This window comes from Stigmatopora nigra, chromosome 21, assembly GCF_051989575.1.
Source record: "Stigmatopora nigra isolate UIUO_SnigA chromosome 21, RoL_Snig_1.1, whole genome shotgun sequence".
NCBI lineage: Eukaryota > Metazoa > Chordata > Actinopteri > Syngnathiformes > Syngnathidae > Stigmatopora > Stigmatopora nigra.
In genome coordinates this window covers 4,114,177-4,135,848 of record NC_135528.1, presented here as the reverse complement: position 1 = coordinate 4,135,848, position 21,672 = coordinate 4,114,177, and the positions used below count along the sequence as shown (strand labels likewise).

Here is a 21,672-nt window from a genome sequence, read left to right as displayed (position 1 = left end):
CTGGTGTGATACTTTGTTATGTACGCCATGTATTGCTTCTGGGTGAGGCATACTCAATTGATCAGTACAATCTCCCACTGCTGGCTTAACCTTTCGTCGCTTTCCGGCATAACCACCACGTGCTCTTTGTCGTAGCTCTGGCCCCCTGAAAAGAATGGGCGTGAGGCCGTTATTATCGAGAGGACCTAAAACCGTCGGAACCACGCGTGCGTACCTTTGACGTCGATGACCACGCCGGGGAAAATGATGCTGCTGATTCGTCCTCTCAACTGAAACACCCACGTCTGGGAGGGTTGGCGGGTCTCGGTCCACAACACCAACTTGGCCGCCGGTTCCACGTTGCCCATCACTTGGAGACTCGTGGTGGGGCAAAGCTGGACAAGGGCAGAGAATATATGTGAAATATCGTAGGAATTGATTTCATTTCCTTTAACGTCCGTACCTTATTCTTGAGGAGACCGTCTTGATAGAACCAGATGTCGCTGGACTGCTCCACTTGCGGCGAGGCCACCACACGTCCGGATTTCATCTCGTCTACGCCGCCCTGGACGGACATCAGGTGCTGGCTGTCTGCGTTTCGGATGCGGAAAAATTGCCGCTTCTGCGAAAACGGCGCCGATAAACATTCTGTGCCGCGACGATAATCGACGTAGCGACGGGTCCACGAACCTGTCTGACGGGATACATGGAGCCGATGGTTTGTATAGAGCTGAACTTGGGCCAGTTTGGGATTTCAATTGGCTCCAAAAGGAATTGGCGTCCCCTGTAGTTTCCAAACTCAAATACCACCCAGCTGAAAAAGAAGACCCGGTTAGCGATAGACTGAAACAATTCTTTTCAATTTCCTCGGGAATAATCGCCCCGTGCACAATGTCATTGATCTATTGTATTTCCAGCCAAATCTCGTGACACGTACCTCATCAAAATGTGGATACAAATATACAGTCCGGCAGTTTATTCACCTTCCGTGAAGTTGCGTAAAACAGGAGTCACGATAACAGGAGCTCGGACGTTTGGTCGCTGGTCTTTTGGGCGCCGCGCTTTGGTCCCCGTTGGTTGTAGGTCTTTTAGTCGCCGTTAGGGTTATGGTTGTCAAATGTACTTGGATATTAAAACCTAACCCTAAACCCTAACCCTAACCCTAACCCTAACCCTAACCCTAAACCCTAACCCTAAACCCTAAACCCTAAACCCTAAACCCTAAACCCTAAACCCTAACCCTAAACCCTAACCCTAAACCCTAACCCTAAACCCTAACCCTAAGCATTTCCGTTAATCTACCGACGAATTACGCCGACGGTGACAAATTTTGTAACGTCCGAGTTGTGATTTAACAGCAGGAGTGGGAGATATAAATGACAACAACGAAAGATTTTGTTCATTACCAGCCACTGTTGACTCTGACCGAGAGAACGTGGTCGTTGAAGCCCTCCGTCGTCATGTCGAGCAACTCGGAGTCGGTCGTGATCTCTCTCCCCTCCAGACCTTCCAGTCCGAACAACGAGATGGAAGGAACCGAGAAGCTCTGTGCGGGTAAAAAAAAAAATCGGTTTTAAAGCCACGCGCGTGTAAAAATCCGATAAACTTTGGCGCGTGATTTAAACCCACCGTCGGCACGGCCTTGATGGACCGTATGAAGGTGCTCTCCTGGCATCCCATGCTTATTAACGAGCTGTAGCCACCTTCCGACAGCACGTACGTGATCCCCGTAAAGTCTTTATTCTCGTAGAGAACCCAGCTGAAAACAGGTCGGGGAATTTAGCGTTGGCCACGGACTCATTTGGTCTTACGAAACTGCTCACCTTCCTCCGACGACTCGGCAAGACTTGGTCTGGAATTCTTCCGTTACGGCGTCCTGTTTGTAGTTGAAGATAAGGCACTTTCCTTTGTACGCGGGCTCCGAGTATAATACTATCTGAGGGAGGCAAATTCAGATGGCGGTCGGATTAGATTTCGTGGCGTTTGCATAAAAAGGCCAAGCTACACCTGTGCAATCGCTCGCAAAATTTCATCTTTTGAGCCGGAGCTTAGACGAGTGATATAAATGCCGACTTAACGGTATAACTCGTGATTGAACTTTGATTTAACCCAAGAGGGGAATCTTAGCTTCCGTTTTTGATTCATCGCAATGATTCGTTCAATGTATTTTTTACACTACGAGTCTCAACTGATTCACATTATGTAAATATTGTAGTAAAAAATACCAAACATTGCAAGCTGCTGGCACTCAGAGTGAAATTAATTCAAAATGTACGTAAATCCAGCCAAAACATTCCTTTACTTTTGACTTCCTGGTCAAAACTAGTAAAACAAACAAATACTTCAACTATACTATTGCACATATACACAGATATAGACCAATTTCCAAAAATGAACAAAGAAATAATAGTCAATCTCGAACAATCGAGTAAAATATTGTAATTTCGATCATTCCGACTCACCTCTTTCCGTTTCCGGTTCCCGTCGGTCGGAGCCTAAAAACAAAAAAACAACAAAGTCTTAATAATCATCTACCCGTCAGTCCAACTTTGACGCGTTTTCTCGGCCGACTCACCAAGCGGACCGGCTGCACCGAGCAAATGCGGGTATCCCGTGAACCCCAATCGGCGCAATTGCTGTAGAAGCCTTTCTCCAGGATGAACTGGTTACCGGAAAAGTCCACGTGCGAGTAGGCCACCCATCTGAAAGGTGGCGATCCGATGCCGTTTGAAAGGCGCTCCGTCCACAACCCCGTCGTGATTTCGAGACTTACATGCCGCCGAATACTTGAATGGAACGGGTGTTAATCTTGTAGTCAAACAGCTCGACGTCCGGAATGGCTTCGTTGACCTCGAATGTGTTCTCCTCCTCTTGTGGGACGGGGCCTTCTTCTTCCTCCGGTTGCTCAAACATCACCATTAAGGGCTCGCTCAAGTCCTATTGGAAGTCAAAGGCCAGAAAAATGTTTGGTTTTGGTACATTCAATCAAATCTTCACTGTATTTTTACCTCCACCTTAATTTTGTGAGCTAAACCTATTGACTTTGATTTACATTTCAGTTTGCACTTTGACTTACAATGATCTGACAGATCGTTAAAGTTACCTAAAGACATTTTCAAGACAACTCTGAACGGAATTTGTCTACATTTTTGGGTCTCCGCCCTCGCAAAAATACGAGCGTTTGTCAGAAACGATTTCACGCGAATTTAGGTGCCGCCTGTTAAATGTAATTCCTTTCCCGTATACAACTACAATTAGTGAATTTGCATATTTTGAAAAGAGTAACAAGGATTACCATTTTCCTGCAGATAATCGCTATTGATCTCAATTAAAAACAAGCTGCATAATTATTAGTTTTTTACTTCTGATCGAGTACTGTAAGATATCTTTATAGATTTGTGGTGCAATCAACAAATAGATGTTAAATAGATCAATCATTAACTCCTACTGAGATCTATAACAATTGCTTTCACAACACAGTATAGACATAAATCTACACATTGGTTTTTTTGACCCTTCACTTCAAATATCATAACATTGAAAATAATGTAAACCACAAACTTACACCTTGGAGGAGCCGAACAGAGCGGAGTTCTGCGTTAACGCCTCCCCACACCCTCCAGTCGTGGTACTCGCCCTCCTCCAGCAGGTACTGGTGGCCCCTGTATCCCTCCTTCTCGTAGCCCACCCATCTACAACAAAAAAGGACACAGTGACCATTTACCATTCAAATCCTAAGGCTCAAAAACATCTCCGGGCGGCACTCACATTCCTCCGTGCACTTTGAGGGCGCCCACAGAGTACATGAAGGCGCCCTGCTCCCTGCCAACGCGTGTGATGAAATCTCTCATGTTAGTGGTGATCATCCTGGATTTACCGGTAAAGTACGACCTCTCGTAGATCTCGATCTGAGAGGAAAGTCGCCCTGTTATTTTCGACCGTTGTCAAAAAGGTTAACTGTGCTTTTACCTTTGGTTCGCTGATGTTTTCCACTCTTGGTTCACCCTACCAAAAAATAAACAATGAGTATATAACAAAAACACTTAGAAACGACCAAAACAGATTGCATTTCCCAACAATGCTCGACCATTACTTACCACTTTGAGCGGATGTACCGAGCCCACGTAGGCCTGTTCTACGCCCCAAGCTGCTGGATTGGAATATCCGCCGACCTCTAAAATGCGCGGTGAACCTTCGAAAAAGGGCTTGGCGTATACGAGCCACCTGTTGGAATGAAAAATTATAAACATCCCACCTTATAAGACTGTATACAACTATAAGGCGCACTTAAAAGTCTGAAATTTGCTCCTAAATAGACAGGGCGCCTTATAATTCAGTGTGCTTCATATATGGAAAAAATAGTGTCATTCATTGAAGGTGCGCCTTATAATGCAATGCAATGCAGTACATATACTGTCGAGATCGACCCGTTTTCACAACTCACAATCCGGCGTTAATGATGATGGAGTTGGCCTTGATGGGAAAGCCGAAAATTCGAGCGTCTTCCGACGTGTCTCTGAAGATCACCTTCTTGCCTTCGGCGTTCTCCTCTGGGAAGAGACTGATCTCGGGGACACTGTAGTCCTTCGGAAATAAGAAAATAACATCGATTCGTATTCGGATTCCACGTGCTTTTACGGTAGCGACAACATTTAGGAAGCGTGTGAGTATTTATGGAGTTTACCCATGATATTTTCATTATACCACTAGATGTCAGTACATCCAAAGATAAAGCCATCAACTTTTAGGCAAACTTTTGGATGACGTTATTTGATCAATGCTTATTAATATATAATATGCAGTAGTGAAAGCTACTTTCTTTCACCAGACCTATGCATAATTACCGAATACTACAAATGATTTGCAGACATTTGGATATTAATAGTGTATAACATGCAATGAAAATATGAGTATTGCACATGAATGCCTTAAATCTAAATAAACTAATAGTTGATGGTTACTTGTAAGATGAAATAAAACTCCTAAAATATGGGACAAGAGAGATGGCTTCACTGTACAACTACACCAAATGTTGACATTGTATTCAATTAGTATATAATAGGATGAAAAATGCTAAATTGGGTGATGAAACTTATTAAATTATAGCTTTAGAATCACAACTTGCTTATTTTTAGGTCAATTTTGATGTGTTAATTGACTTGAAACCATGCATTTAGATCCATATTTGTAAAGTTGTAAAAATGTTTGTCATTTTTTAAATTTTAATAATTACTTTGCAAAAACTAGCTGTCGCTCTTACCCTCACGGCTCTCCGAACCGATCCGATGATGAACTTCCTCGCTGGTTTGGCTTTGGTCTCTCCTCCATCCTCAGCGGCTCCATCATTTCCTGCATCCTTCTGCTCTTCGACTTTCTGTCCGTTCAAATCCTTCGCCTTCGCCTCCTCCTCGTCCTCCTCCGTCTTAAACGGGCACGTGAGTTCGATATCTCCCTCGTCCAGGGCCACTTTTTCCCCCTTAAAATTGCGTTTCTCGTAAAGAACCCACCTGGAACAAAAAAAAAAATTGAAGGTTACTACAGTTTATTCAAATTTGTATTCTGTTTCTGGGAGGGTGTGTTATATATTTTTAGTAATCTGAAATCCACAGGCAGCGTACGTACCCTCCTCTGACTACCCTGATGGAGATGGTTTCCTGCAACTCCCACGCCGTGGCGTCCACAACATCGCTACGCAGTTCGATTCTCTGACCGCACAACCCGGGTCTGTCGAAAATATACATCTGCCAAAAAAGAAGATAGCCGTAAATAAAGCGATTTACATGCCGATGACTGCGTGAGACGTTCCATCCATTTGAACTGGGATAACTCCAATGGATCGTTGTCAACGGCAACGAACAAGTAACTCACCTTTCCGGGACGAGGGTTGAGTTTTCCGTGTTCCTTTTCTTTGGTAAGCTGTAACGAAAAAACACAAATTATGAGAATATCTATTCTAAGAGGGCTGTAATTTAGGTATATATTTTTTTGGGTCATTTTCTTTAGTTTATACACAATGCTTCCTTTTCTACTGAATTAGCTCTGCGGGACAATGTATATAAAAAGTAAACATATTTTAAACACGACGATGACATCTTATAGTCAACATGTAAACAAACTTGTCTCGGCTCTGTGTAAGGTAATTGAAATCGAGGGAGTACACAAACGAGAAAGGCGTGAAGGGAACGCCGAGAATAAATGCTTCTAGGATCGCAAAGACAAAGTGATTTAATAGCCTCCATTATCTGAACAGATCATTGCCAGTAACCGCCCACACGCGCATGTGTTTGATGGAGCCTGTCGAGATATTTGGCGACACATTGCAAAGGCACGGCTTGTTTTGCTCGAGGTTCTCACATGTTTTTTAGCTATGGGGGGCCAAAGGCATGAATGAACAAACGAGGATGCGTTCTTGCTTATCGAATTTTGCATTTGGCTGACATTCTGCAAACATCTTCATGCGTTTTAAACAGTCAGTGACAGACCTGGCGTGAGCGCATACGACTGACTATGTTCCACACCCATTTCAGCTATCTGTCAATGACTACCAAACGTGGGCACACCCCACCTTTTGTGTTTGTCCTGTTCGCATTATTATTCAATCAAGCACACTTGACATCTAACAAAATGCATTATGTTAAGTGTGATGATTTTTCACCCCTCATCATTCAGTTTGAGCTGCTACACGTCGGTAGTCTTTTTTGCCGAATCTGCAGATTCCTTTTTATTTATCGGGTAACTTTATCAATAGAAAAAATAACTTGGGGAATCTTCAATACAAACTAGACGGCCTTCCCAGTTCAGTGAAAGCCACACGAATGGACGTCTACGACATTGAAAGAGTTCATATACAACGAGTCCCGAGATTAATATATATTTGATGAGAGTTCTATTCAAAGCCGGTTCTAGAATAAGACAGAAATGGTGCTCGGACGTTCGGTCGTCAGTCTTTTGGTCGCCGTTACAGTTAAGGCTGTCAAATAAACTTCGATATTAAACCCTGACCCTAACCCATTAAACCCTAACCCATTAAACCCTAACCCATTAATCCCTAACCCATTCAACCCTAACCCTAACCCATTAATCCCTAACCCATTAATCCCTAACCCATTAATCCCTAACCCATTAATCCCTAACCCATTAATCCCTAACCCTTTAAACCCTAACCCATTAATCCCTAACCCTTTAAACCCTAAACCTTTAAACCCTAACCCTTTAAACCCTAACCCTTTAAACCCTAACCCTTTAAACCCTAACCCTTTAAACCCTAACCCTTTAAACCCTAACCCTTTAAACCCTAACCCTTTAAACCCTAACCCATTAAACCCTAACCCCAAACCCAAACCAAACCCCAACTCTAACCCTACACCAAAGGTTACAAAGGTCATGTCCATATTTTGACCTAGACTAAACAGCTGCTACTGTCCAAATATTAAAGTCAGATCCTTGTTTAAACTGGGCCAACATATCAATAAAAACCAAGCACTGCCACGGCAGCTCAAACATAATCCGACACTCCTTAATCTTTAAAGTCTGGTTTCGCTGCTTTATAAATTCCCGAGCCTCCCAGCAAAATATATGAACCGTGACACCCCTCAAAAATAATTACCGGATCAAGAATCTGAAGCTTACGAATCATGCGTGCCAAAACTCGTTTGGACGCGCGCACATTTTCTGCCACGCCGTTGCGAGAAATGCAACGTTGACATCCCCAGACAACAATAATTTAGAATTGCTCCACAATTTGCCGGGCGTGGCTGGAATTTGGACTCTGTTTGACGACGCTACGCAATTGTTACAATATGCGAGACATTGTGGTCTTTGAGTCGTCCCCCAAACTATCCACGTGGAGCGTGATGACACTCAGTGTCAACCTTGTATTTGGCTGGAACGACTAACGTGCCCAAAGGATCAAGGGTAATCACCATGTCGACACTTTCTGTGCGGTAGCAGTAGACTTTACATAAGGCGTCAATGTTTGAAAAGCGTCAATCCCTGGGTCAGTAAATTAGTAGCTCACCGACACATTAATAACTGAATGCCACAATTTAATCATTTGCATCCCTCAGTCGACCTAGGCCAATTGCTCCCCTCTTTAAATATTGCTATTCCCCTAGTTACTGTATTTCCACGGCTTTAAGGCGCACTGCCAACGAATGACACATTATGACACATTAAAATATGAATTGTTTATGGCTCTCTTTGTCAAAAAGGTTCCCGACCCCTGCCATAAGGGTTAAAGTGCACATTGGAATAGATGTCATGTAATCAAAACCGTACTCACGTAAGCGTCTGGGAAGGCTCTGTATTTGACGTTCCTCTCCGGCTCCGGTTTTTGGATTTGAGGCGTTCTGAGCAGGTTGTTGCCGAGGAGCGAACTCGATTGGCTCGCCGCCAGAATGGAATCCTGGCCGAAGCTCCTCTGCGGAGGGGACGTGACCAGAGAACTTAGCGCGCCCGTGCCAATTCCCTGACCGACCGTTGGGCTGAACTTGGAGTAGGAAGCGGAGTCTGCGCCGAGGAACGAGCGGTGATTGTCCGTAGGACCGGCGGGGCCGAGGAGACGTGAAGGTCCGGCGGCGGACGCGGTGGGGTTTTGCATCCGGGGGAGACTCATCCGAGCGTTGTGGTCGTCGCTTCCGGCGGTGAAGCTCGACGGGGGAGTGGTGGGTTTTAAGAGAAAGGACAAGCGTTCGAAGCGAGACGACGGTACCGAGTCCGTGGTGATGCTGCGTTCGAAGCGGGAAGACGGTCCGGAGTCCGTGGTGGTGGTGCCGCTGCTGCCCCCGAGTTCTCCCAGTTCCTTCAGGAGGCCGGGCGAGGAACCCAAATCCGGAAGCGAGCCGGAGCGGAAGACGGAGCGGTGAAATTTGTGGCTTTCTTGAGTTTGATCGACGGAGCCGGTGCGGTAACTTCCGAAGATGGAGCTGTTGTCCAGACGGGTTTTCGTGGGCGATAGGGACGTTCCGTTGATGGATTTGTGATCGTCGGAAGCGTCGGAGGAGGATTGCCGCATGAGCATGCTGCCGCTGACCGAAGCTCTGACGGGCAGGTCTCTTGTTACGGGTGTATCCTGAAAATAAAACAAAAACAACCCTTGCAATTCAGGAAAGTCATTTGCCTTGAAGTTCCATAATTATTATGTATCTACAAATCCGTCTTTGTTTTGACACTCGAGTAAGCAGGGGTTAAAGGTTAGCTGTAACAGTACTTTTTTTCAACTTTAGGGTTACAGATTGATCCCCTAGTACAGGGGTAGGGAACCTATGGCTCGAGAGCCACATGTGGCTCTTCCGATGAGTGCATCTGGCTCTTTGCTAACTGTGATCTAAAATATGGAAACCGCTGGTGACAGAACTGAGATATTACATCTAGAACTGCTTTAATCATCATTTTTTGCAGTAGACTTCTGCATCCTCTAAATAATTAGCAACAGCAAAATAATATTTTTCTACACTTTAAAAAGCGGTGAAATTACAAAAAAAAAATTAAAGTCACTGGTTTACATGTATGTATTTTGACTTTTAAATACGTAGTATAGCTCACAAGGAATAACATTGGAAAATATCAATTGTTTGTGGCTCTCTTCGTCTAAAAAGGTTCCCGACCCGTGCCCTAGTACTGCATTATACCGCATTTATATTTCTGTAAAAATCTTTTTTCTTTACTTCTCTACATTTCTGTGGCCTCCCAAAAAAACCCCAAATTCTTTATATATTAATCGAGACATTTCCAAACCACTGTCTTAGTTTAGAAAAAATCCAGCATTTGCATAGTTACCCTGCATCTTCAATCTGACACTTACAGTTAAAACACTAAATCCATAGTACTACAACAACGGTGAGATACACTTACCTTTTTCATTAACTCCAGCGGAGATCGCGTGTCCCTACCGGTGTTCCTCCTGAGTCCCAGATCGGCCGGGAGGCCGTAAAGTCCATTCCTCGCCTCCGAGGCGCCCGTCTCCATCTTCTTGGGGACCTCCGCCGCGACCGGGCTGACGCTGTCTTCCACGATGGGCGCCAGGGCGGACTTGGGCACGGGTGGCATCCCCCTCGGCCCGGCGCTCCTCGGCCGTAGCGACGGCCCCATGTTCTTCAGCGTGTCCACCAGGTCGTCCATGTCGGACTGGTTGACGTCGACGTCCGGGGACTCCGGCGGTGAGAAGGCGGCGGCCGCCGAGTCGTCGAGCTCCACCAGCGTGGCTCTGAAGACTCCGCTAAAACCGGACTCGTCCGCGTCGTCCGCCGGGAAGGCTGAAACGGAAGGCGTTCGTCAATTCCCCTCCCACGGAGGGTGCGGCTCGGGGAGCTCCTCCCCGACTCACCTTTTGGCGCCCTTCCAAGCTCCATTTGGCTCCCGTAGCCGTACGACGTCGCTTCGGGGAAAAGGGAGGAGCCGTAGGAGCTGGACGTGGCGTTGGGGAATCTGTAAGTGGAACCGTGGGACGGGATCGGGGGCTCCCCTCGAGGCGAAAACCTCGACACGCCGTCGAATGCGTTCTTCCGTCCGTGTTCCGTTCCGTTTCGGTTGAAATCTGCAGCGTCCCGTTGGCCGGCGCCGTCGTCGTTTCCGTGCGCCCCGGATAATTTACGGAACTGGTACCTGGATTGTTCCGTTTTGTCGGGCGGGGAGTTTTTGGCGGAGATTCTGACGCTCAGGCTGCTGTAGCCCGAATTCATGTCGTCGACGTTGGTTTTGGGGGTGTTGGCATTCAAGGCTTCGGGTGTTTCTGCGTTGGAGCTGGAAGAAATTTTCAAAAGTCATTAGTTGAGCTAATTGGGGCATATGCAATTTGCTTGAAAAGGCGGGGAGGGTGTGGTGATTTTTTTTATGGAGAATAAACGGCAATAGCTCACCAACAATAAATAAACAGGAATGAACCAAAGTCTTATTACCCAAAAGTCTATTACCAAAGTCTTCTAACCAAATATTATTAAGCCTTGTTTTGGTTATAGTAAAAAAAAAAAGGTACCTTTATATTAAGTGACTATCTACTTTAAATGGAATTTAATTTTCACAGCCAATACCACGAAATACAAATTCGGATCAATATTTGACAAATGCATATGCATAGTATAAACGTGTCAATCAAAAAAGGACAATGTTGTTGTAAGGCAAGAATCCGATGCGATTCGTTTTGGCGTTCTATATGAAGAATTCGAAGACGGGTCACATCCAATATTTGACACGGGCATCCAAAACGCAAGCGTGTCGACATCTAAAACCAGTTTGAAGATTTTACCGACTCGTCTTGTGTAATGTACAGGTGCGGCGTGGAAGTGAATTCTCGGAGAAGTTGTCATTCCGATCGTGGCTGAGGTAGGCCGGTTGGGATAAAATGGAGAATTAAACTTTGGCCCGTTGATGACTTAAGACTGGTGATGAAACTAATGGTGACAGATCGAGGATTCGAGGTGACAGAATTCCAAAACCTAAAAAGCATGACAAGTAGGAGTGGCAGTTGGCGAGTTCTAGCACTGTCAAGTTTTTTGAACAGATTCTTAAATGTCATTTGAATCCGTTCAACAATTTCAAATGTATTGTTTACGGCTCGTATTGCTTTTTTTGCCTTGTCCTTCCACGGATGTCTCTGTACAAATTCAAGTACAAAGTAAAGTATTTGCTGACATCATGTGGCATTGAAATTAAGTACAACGATTCAGCCAAACCTTTACGGTCACATTAACACAAAAGGCAATTAAAAAACGACAATTTTAATCTGAATAACAACTTTCTAACTATTTTTAACAACCACAAGTTTGTCTGTGCTTTGTCTTCTTACAAATACGAGATTGCGTGTTTCCGGTTACTGATGGAGAAAATACAAAGTAGTTAAAAGTATTGTATCATGCAAAACACACTTGTCAGTCAATGAGTTACATAAGGTTGTGTTTTAGAATAATGACAAAATACCATTGACTAAATTGATAAAAAAAAGTCAAAACCTCTTAAATTTGGCTTACGTGTCCCAAAACTAATGAAAAAAAACCCCATCCCATCAGAAATCTCAACAATTACTATCACAGTCAATTGTCCATATGAAAATATAGCAATAGGGATGCAAAATTTCGATCAATATTATGCATCACGTGTGCATACCGCAAATATTTTAAACCCGAGATTCATACACGGGGTCAAAAATGACCCATAACCTATCATTCTGAATATAAGTATTGGTCAGTCAAGCATATTACAATCCGACCTGTCACGGCCAAACACGTAAAGCTCAGAAAACGAATATAAACGGCGGAAATTTTAACAATTAACCCTTTTACGAGGGGATCTGTCTACACATTAACAGGCCTTATCAGGTAACGACACCGTAAGTTGAGAAACTAGGCCGCGCACGGGTTCTCGGCTGGCCCCCCTACTCTTGACGTCGGTTAAGAATCTCCCCTCTGGGCTACGTTTTAAGACCCTAAAAACCTCGGAAACGCGAGCACGTTTTTTTCAAACTGGGGGCGGGATGTCGACGCGAGTTGACAGCTACCGTCTGGCATTTAACCCTCGGCTTCGGCCGGACAATAAAGATGACTTTTAATAGTTTTCTTTGACACTCACCCGCGTTCCCGATGCTCCCGTTCGTCCGAGGGATCCTCTGTTTCGCCCCTCTCTGGCTCTCGTGCGTCTACTTTCGGATCCGACGGCGCGAGTTCCACCTGCTCCGGCTGTACTCCTGCGCTCTCTGTAGTAATCGTATCCACCCACTCGCTCTTCCGTAAAAGCCTATCGTGTTCAGCTGCACTGCCTTCTACTGCGGAGCTCTCCGCCGAGACACATTCTGCGTGGGTTTGCGTCCGTTCCTGGCCCGTTTCTTCAATTTCATCCGGGATGATGAAAACCCCCTCGGTCCCTTTCGATTGAATCGCGCTCAAACTGTCCTTTTCCTGTTTTGGGTTGCTCGGAAGCCAATGTTGACTTTGCCTGTTCGGGTCCCGCGGATAGAATGCGTCGTGGCCGAAGGGCTGTTTGTATTGGTGAAGTTCAGCCGTTTCAGTGATCTCGATCCGGGTTTCATCAGTCCCCTCCCCCCGGCTGCTAGTGGAGGGTGTAGCGAACTCGCATACCGACGCTGTCGTCACTCGCGGAACCGGTGAGGCCGGTAACTCTTCTTCTCTCATCCGCGATGGTTCCTCGGCGGAAAACTGGATCTCCTCGACTGTGCCGTAATTAGCTTCGGGGCGATCTATCCGAGCGGTTAGGGGGTCTTTGAACTCTTCTCTCTGGCTTTGTAGCAACTCGTCTGGAAAATGCTTTTGCGTCCTCTCCGGCTCGAAAAGTTCCCATTTCGTGTCGGTCTCCTCTTCAATCTTGTCCGTGACGTACGTCCGTTCAATCGAACCGATCGCGTCGTCCTCCTCGGCGCTGAAATAGACGTCCGTGTTGCTGCCGTCGTCCGATCCTATGCTGAGATACACCGGGCTGCGTGGTGTGGAACGGGCTTCCGTTATTTCTGGAGGATTCTGATGCGCGTCCATTCTGTTCTCCAGACGTGCGGTCACTTCGTCTGTCTCGACGGGGCCGGAATGAGCGCTATTGTCGTCGACTGCGACCTCTTTCAGGAGGATCGCCCTCCGCCTGGTGCTTGTAATCCGAGTGTCCGTCCCTTGGGACCTTCCGTCGTCGGGGATGAGGGGGGCAGAGTTTGAAGTGTGTGTTTCTTTGTAAACACTGGGGTTGTAGAAAGTGCTTCCTGCGATCGGCTGGGCGAAATTGGGATTTTTGTCGAGGTCTTCGGAGTAGGAAAAGGTAGTGGGAGTGGGAGGATGATAGCCGTGAGCTTCCTCAGAGGTAGTTAGAGTATTGTAGGAGGAAAACTTGTGTTGAGAACTGAAAGTATCTTCGTGGCTAGTTGGGAAACTCGATGTCGACAGACCAGAGTAGGTAAGGTCCGTCTGGTTCTGAAGATACGATGGCAGTATTTCAGAGGTGAAACTACGGGGGAACAGAGACCCGTACAAGGCTCCGTAAACTACGTCTTGATCGACGTTATCCGTCTTCTGATCCGTCGAAGTCTTTCTCGAGTTCTCCGCACGTTCGGGGGTAGGTTCTTCAGCGGAAAGATATACAGATCCGGGGGATAGAATCGTCTCGCGTTGCAGAGTCGGACCCGCGTCGTCCGGTTCGACGGTCGGGTATCGGGTTTCGTCGGTTTCACGGTAGGAGACGACGGCGGGTCGTTGTCTGACCGTGATCTCGGCTTCGGTGTTGGAGTCCCGGAGATCGCCGTCGTTTCCGTGCGTATCGACGATGACGTCATCTGCGATGGGATCGGGAGAGTCCGGAAACAGAGCCCGGTTGGACCGAGGGACCGTCTCGACGGAAGGGAACGCAGGAGTCGTCGATGCGGCCGTTCGAGCCAAATGGGGAGAGTCGCGCCGGTTCAAAACCGGGTCGGATCCGTTCGATGAACGCCGCCGCCTGGGTTCCCCGTCGCGTTGTCGCGAGACGGCAAAGTACGAGTTGAGGAGATTGGAGTGCGTGGAAGGAGGGGAAGGGATATCGAAGTCATCGCTCGTGTCGAGCGCCGGTTGAGACGCGCTGAGCGTTCTTCTGTTGCCGTCCTCGTCCGACTGCTCGCCGAAATTGCCCCGTTTCTACGAGGAGAGCGCAAAATCAATATTTTCGGGGGAGATTTTAATGCCGCAAAACTGTTACCTCTTCGACAGCTGGGCTGTCGAGACCAAAAGTGCTGCTGGAAAGCTTCTCATCTTTCTTCCTTTTCTTCTTTTTAAGAAGACTGAATGAAAATGTGGCAAATTTGTTGGGTTTGTGAAGATCTGTCTCGGAATAGCTTAGTTCTTGGCCCTGGGGGAGCAAACAAACAAAAGTGAACTGGCAAAAACAGACATTTTGACAAAATATTAACCATACATTGATATTTGACATGTATCGTGAGTACAACTCAAAAAACCTTTTTTTAATCATTTCGTGTGCAGTTCAATAGGCTTGGCAGACTCTGAAAGTAGAACCTTTTCCTCATTGTTTTTATTATGCTTATTATGATGATTATAATATGACAGAGTACATTTGTGGGCTGATGTATTTTTTAAGTCTTTGTTTAGGGCAGAGCAACTGTTATAATTGGAATGAAGACGAGTTGTTCATTCATCTTTTGTGTAAAGTCCATTCGTAACAATAGGAATTAAATTCTGTTTTGTTGGCGGAAGACTTCAAGTTGAATCGAAAAATTCCCTACTCATTGGCCGCCATCGAGGCTTTCATCCAGTTTAAAGGAAATTCATTTGTACTCGGAGGGAATTTGTCGATGTGACAAAACGAGATCTGATTCCGATCTTAACTGGGTGCGTCTACTTAAATTCCTCTTATCGCAATGGATGCGTCGTTAACCAAGACGAAACACTAATGCGACAACTCGAGTTGAGACAGTATGACGGTCCTTTACGATAAGAAATAGAGCAAGTGAATCGGCCTTTCTTGTAAAATGGAGTATAAAAAAGTATCGAAAAGTATAACACTAAACTACATTTTAATATTTCTTAATACATTCCTTTTTACTTGACTTTGTACTTTATACTTTTTACTTTAATGATGAGTGATGCGTATGTCAATACTTTAGCCATTATTTTCATGTGCTGTTAACGGATGCACTTTTTTATATGTATCGTATCTTTTGCCCACCCGGCCCATCTGTCAATTTTTAAAGTCAATGTGGCCCCCGGGCCCAAAAGTTTTCCCACCCCCGTTCTAGATCAACAACGAACTCGCGACATTACCAGTTGGCCGGGTTTACCTCCCGAGAAGTCGGTAGAGCGCTTGCACCATCTACTGGAGATAAAGTTACGTTGGCGTGTACGACTACGTATCACTGACATCGACCGTCCGCCAACGGCAATCTTTTATTTGACGGTAGATTCTAGAACGGACTCGCCCTACGTGTTACCTGAAAAAAAACACAATATTGATTTGTAGACTACTGACGTTTGAAAATGACGATCAAATAAATTATGAGGTTGATTGGCACTTTACGGGGCTTTCGAAAACACCTCGTTTTATGGGTGGGATGGCCGAGAAGCATCTTTACCCACGCGGTCGTAAAAGGCGGACAGGTTTTGTTACTTTGCGTTATCACGTCTGTTCTCCGGCTTTTTTACATTCATCGAAAGTGAAGCCGGATTCACGAGTTTGACCCTCGAATACTTGTCGATCTTGCGACCTATTGCAAACAACACGTGACCCCTCGCTCACCTTCGACCTGGGTGCCGTAGCGTATATAGAAGGGTCGGTCTTGCCCGAGGCGTCGTCCCCCCGCCGAGGTCCGTCCACTGGAATGTAAATGGTTCCCGTTGGACTGTGGAGGACAAATAAAAGGAATCAACTCGTGCATGAATCAATATCAAGTTGACAATAAAGTTTGGGATAATAGGACTGCAAATCTTATCGTTCCAAAAGATGATACAATGGCTTTTTTTTAAATGCCAATGATTCATCGCTCGGAGAATGTTGATCGGAACCGGCTAAACGGAGATTAGTGTTGTGTTCCTTGGAACCGCATTCCAAATTCTGCCAGTGGGACTTTTGCAGCAAAGTTTAAAGGTAACTCATCCTCTGGTACTGACAGCCATAGGTGTCAAATTTATTTAGACTGCGCGGGCTGGGTTCAGGTCACTTATGGCTGTTTGTTTTTGTCTTTGAATTTCGGAAAACAAGTTTTAGTTTTTTTATGCGAGTCGACAATGAGAAAAATCAATTGTTAAAATGAGATTACGAGCAATTTTTGAACACTGAACTGAATACATTTTTGCCTGCATCTGGCCAGATGACAACGGACATGTTAAATCTATGAATGTAAACATAGAACCACCAAAACGAGATCGACCGTAGAGTTATGTAACGGAGTCGCAACATTTGCGAATTGACGTGCTGGCCGGATGCTGTGACAACAACCGCTTGATTGACATGTGCGTTGGCACTTCTACTATGCACAACTGGAAGGTCCGGGAAAGCGCATAGCAAAGTGACATCTTGGGGAAATTTATAACCGTGTGGCGCCGACACGTTTCAAATGCACTTTCGTTGGCGACATATTTTTCATCCGATCGAGTTTTAAAAGGCATTTTTAGGATGATTTGTTAAAAATACAGAGTTTACTGATAACAATCATGGTATGACACTTAGAATTAAAGTGAAAACATCTAGTAGAATTGCGGAAAATAAAGTATCTGCTGGGTTTCCACATACCTGACAAACATAAGAACATACATAAGTACAAGGCTACCATTGTTGCGCTGGTGACAAGTTGTCAGCGTTCATTCTTTTTGTAAATCCCTGTCCATCACTCACACAGCCTGATGGCCGTGTTTTTCTCAAAAAGGCCATTTCTCAGATTGTCGTGAACAGTACGCGACATTTATCTTGCAAGTCGAAATACTACGCAAAAGTTTACGTGGACATTTCGTCAGGGATATCTTCAACCCCCCTCGGGCTGCTTAGGGTGTGTTTTGTTTGTGCTCGAAAGAGGAACTTGTGTGAGAACGACATCCTTGTGAACCGTGAGCGCCGTTTACAAAAAATCTGTATGCGGAAAAAAGGAAAATACCCAAAATCCATTGATTAAAAGGGATGATTTATATTGTTTAAGGTTATTGTTATTTACAATGACAGATTTACTGTTAAGACAACTGCACAAGCGTACATGTAAAAGAAAATAACTGCAATGTTCTAAAGAGAAACCTATTATATTACAGTTTAATTTGTAACAGACATTTTCCACGCTATTGTTTACAGTACAAACGATTTGAATGTTAGTCGGTCGATTTCTTAAATTGAAAATGGTGAAAATATCCTTTTTATGTTATTTACTGCAAAATATACATATATAATAGTGCTGTTGTGAAAACAGTTAAAATGGCCATTTTTGGGTTAATCTTAAACTAACCTTTTTTATAGCTCTTAATTTTATAAACAATAAAACACTGCTATCCATTTTACCTCAGGGGGGCTCTGCACCCCCAGAACCCCCCCTTGAGCTCCGCCCCTGATTTCAACTGCATCTACCTATTAGAAAAGCAATCATAAAAAACATTTACAAATGAAGAAAGTACAGTATAGCACAACCGCAAAATTTCCTCTACTACCCAAGTAACTATACTGTCCCTAACCATGGCTTGACTTTTATATTTTCTGATGTGATTACTGCTATAGCAGTGCAAATATGCAACTAACCTTTCCACTGCCCATCATGCAAGAAGCTTGAGTAAACGCAGTATGTACTCCTCTTTTGACTACGCAAACACTCGCTGCCAATCTGTGTCACATGATGAATAGCCGTAAACAGCTGTGTTTTCCAATTTTCCACCATTTTGAATTCGTATCTGTGTTCTAGCGTGATGGTTTGGACACCTATCACCGTTAATGGCAACCAATAATTTCCATCTTCTTACTCTCTACATTATATATTTTCTTGTTTGGACCTTACTTCCAGGAATTTCTATTCATTTTTAATCCGTCTATCGTCATCATCAACCGCATACTACTACTATTTATATAGTGTTATTTATTTGTTTTACCATATTTGTTTATATTTTGTCAATGCAAGTGAATGTCACATGGTGGATGAATAAAGGACTATTCTAATTTACTATACTTTTTCTATTCTATTCTAATTCCAGGATTTTATGCAAGTAAATCAAAGATAAAACTAAAATGATGCATTAACTCAGCGATAGATCAATTGTGATTAATTATCTTTTATATTATCAATTGGACAATTATAACCCAGCTGCATTTTCATTATAGTTTACAAATTAAAAGCAATAGTTATATAAAAGTCCAGATATATAGAGAGCGAGACTATTGCATTTAAAGTTCCATAAAAAATACTCAGTTATAATACTAATATCTATTTCAACACTAATAAAAATATCTGAATATATTTTCAACCACATAAATGAAGTAATAAGACTGACCCAAGACACTCTTTTGCAATGGTTTCAACATTGTATGAAATTTAAATGGAGGAAGGTTTAGTCGTCTCCAGTCAGAAATATCGTTTATGCATTTCATCATTAATGATACTCAAATTTGCATAAAATAGCAGCTTTTTTTTGCATGTTTTCCTCTTTAAATAAGTTAGTTATATGTCCATTACCTACAATAGGATACGTTGCATTAAACATCCTTAACTATAAAATGAATTTCAAAGCAATATATTTAGCGCATTTATTTTAAATATCAATCTAATAATGAGTTCATGTGCAAATACAACGTGTTAATTAGGTCAATCAATCATTCCAAATTAACTCATCTAGCCTTCAAAAATAGGATTAATAACTTTAAAAAGTTGATTGGTTGCAGGTGCTCTATAAGAATAAAAAAATGCTAATATTTATTTAAAAAGTAAAGAAAATAGTAACTTGCCCTTGAATTTCCGTTTATTCTACTTATCTATGTTAGGGATATATCCCCTTTGGACAGACATTTTATTTTATTTTTTAAAGGGGATCTTTTTAAAAGATAACCTCTTTGAAAAACCATGCAAAATAACGATGATATATGGATTACATTTTGAATTTTGATGACGTTTGCATGCACAGTTGAACGATTGATGAGCAAATGTTTGCAGTGAAATGTGATCATTAATTAACTCGGTTTATTAGCTGCATCTTGACGAATTGAAACACAACAAATCGTGCAAATGAATCAAAAAACACGCACTAACACAAAATATCCAAAAAATGCATTGCACCACATACCGATCGATGATTATTAAGATTTAAACGCTTACCTGAACACATGATCGTTCTTCTCTGGGCTTCCTTTCGACTTAATCCTCCACTTTGGCAGTTTGATAAACTTTTTGCTCCCACCAGGTGTTTTTGTCTCGGCGATCTTGACATCATCCAAATTCGGGTCGCTCCTGGAGAAAAGATTTTTAAAAGACTTTTTGGAGAAAGTCTTCTTGGCCATGACTGACCGGAGATCTGTAGCGGCTTGGCGTCTGTCTTCTGGGGGAAAAAAAACACGCGGTATCATGGAGTACTTGTCACCTGTTAGGTGAGGCACGCCCACTTTCTCTATTGGTCGAGGCAAGCGCGATGACGTTGGGTGACGTTGAGGAGGATTTTCCGCTGGAAGGCGCTATAGCACAACTAGGAGCATGTATCGGTAAGTGTTGGACTCTACCACTGGATGGCGCTGTTGGGAGATCTGGGGAATAATGTCAATCAAGGGGTTAATGATACTTACTCATTAGTTTACATTGACGGCGATGGAGGTCTAATCAGTTTTGATTGCGTAACAGGAAGACTTCCCACTTGAAATGAATTGGACTTGTACAGATGTCAATGGCTGGGGAATCATTTAAATGCTTTTAGAGAACAATAACTGAGTGTATTATTGTTTTTTATTCTTTTTAATTTTATTATTAGCATTTCTGTTGATCTATTATTGCATATCTTCATTAAAAAGGAAAGATAATATTAGAATTTGGGTAAAAAAACATTATATATTATATTCAGCCTAAAATGAAACTATAACCATACTATACATAGTAACTTGATATACACTAGAATTTATCTTTATTTAATAATCTATTGTTGAGTGAATGTGATGGTTCTTGGGTAAAGATTGGAGAGTTTTTTTATTATGTTACATATTACATATAGTATATTTTGTGGAAAATATTTCATAAATGTCATAATATTTTGTGTGCCCTATTTCATTTAGCAGCATTGTATTATTAAAAAGCAGAAAATCACATTTATATTTCCTTTTCCTATCTTGTTTATCTTTTTAAATGATTTGAATCTCTTTCTTTAAATGGCTATTTTATTCCATCCATCATTTCTGCTTCCTTCCCCTTATTTTTCAGCCGAATTTATCCTCGGCAAAATACATATCGACAACAATTAAACCTCCGTGAAATCTGTACGCACCGACCTTTATACCCAATCATCTAGCCGTATTTAACGACCCCACCCCGTGCTTGAACTTTGCATCGCTTTCCATGGCTGCCAAACAAACAAACAAACGCAACCGTAAGTAAAACCTAGATGACTCACGCAGGGCACACGTCATCTATTTGGACATTGTACGTGTTCTGGTGACCGTGACACAGGCTGTTTAGATTATTATTATTATTTTTTTTTTTAGCTGTGAGAAAATACTAAAGATAAGACACCATGACTAACTATAAAAAAGCCATAAAACTATATGGGCATGCGTTAATAGCTAATAAAAGCTTACATTTAATTTTAGCTGCTTTTTAAATAAAAACTACTTTTAAAAGTTGACACAAATACAAAAATTACATCATTTTTACCTTTTCTAATAGATGAAACCTAAAGAAGGAGGAAGTGATTGCATTTTAGGGTCATAAGGTCAAATGTCAAGTGAGAAGGGGAATTGGAAATTCACATTACCTCGATACCTCGAATTTGACGGACAGGTCCTATGAGGAAAAAAGAGAAGAGGCCAAAAGGTCACAGAGGTCAAATATGATAAAACATTGTACAATATATTTGGTATATTCATTGTTTACATGATCAATAAACACTGTGTCTTTAAATAAGCAGACAAATATCATATAAAAAACATCGTTCAATCAATTGCACATAGAAATTAAAACTGCTTTATAAATTAATATTATAAGTGCGCAGATGAATGAGATAATCATAGCGAAACTTCCCTTTAGTCTTTTCTATTGCACTGACTCACTGAAGCCATGTCATC

The 21,672-nt window shown here is 43.2% G+C and overlaps 1 protein-coding gene across 1 annotated transcript; it reads right to left on the bottom strand.

Moving 5' to 3' along the window:
- Positions 1-9: 9 nt before the first annotated feature.
- On the bottom strand, positions 10-20,089 carry crybg2 (crystallin beta-gamma domain containing 2). Its single transcript, XM_077744029.1, has 25 exons — positions 19,727-20,089; positions 16,189-16,291; positions 14,638-14,787; positions 12,541-14,576; positions 10,304-10,719; positions 9,832-10,232; positions 8,261-9,049; positions 5,848-5,895; positions 5,602-5,720; positions 5,240-5,486; positions 4,424-4,563; positions 4,077-4,203; positions 3,949-3,984; positions 3,748-3,887; positions 3,545-3,671; positions 2,753-2,916; positions 2,555-2,681; positions 2,442-2,474; positions 1,803-1,915; positions 1,609-1,738; positions 1,386-1,525; positions 670-793; positions 443-601; positions 215-374; positions 10-145 (listed from the first exon to the last, which is right to left on the bottom strand). The coding sequence occupies exons 1-25, from the start codon at positions 19,972-19,974 to the stop codon at positions 54-56; spliced, it is 6,369 nt and encodes a 2,122-aa protein (XP_077600155.1). The 5' UTR covers positions 19,975-20,089; the 3' UTR covers positions 10-53.
- Between the last annotated feature and the right edge of the window lie 1,583 nt (positions 20,090-21,672).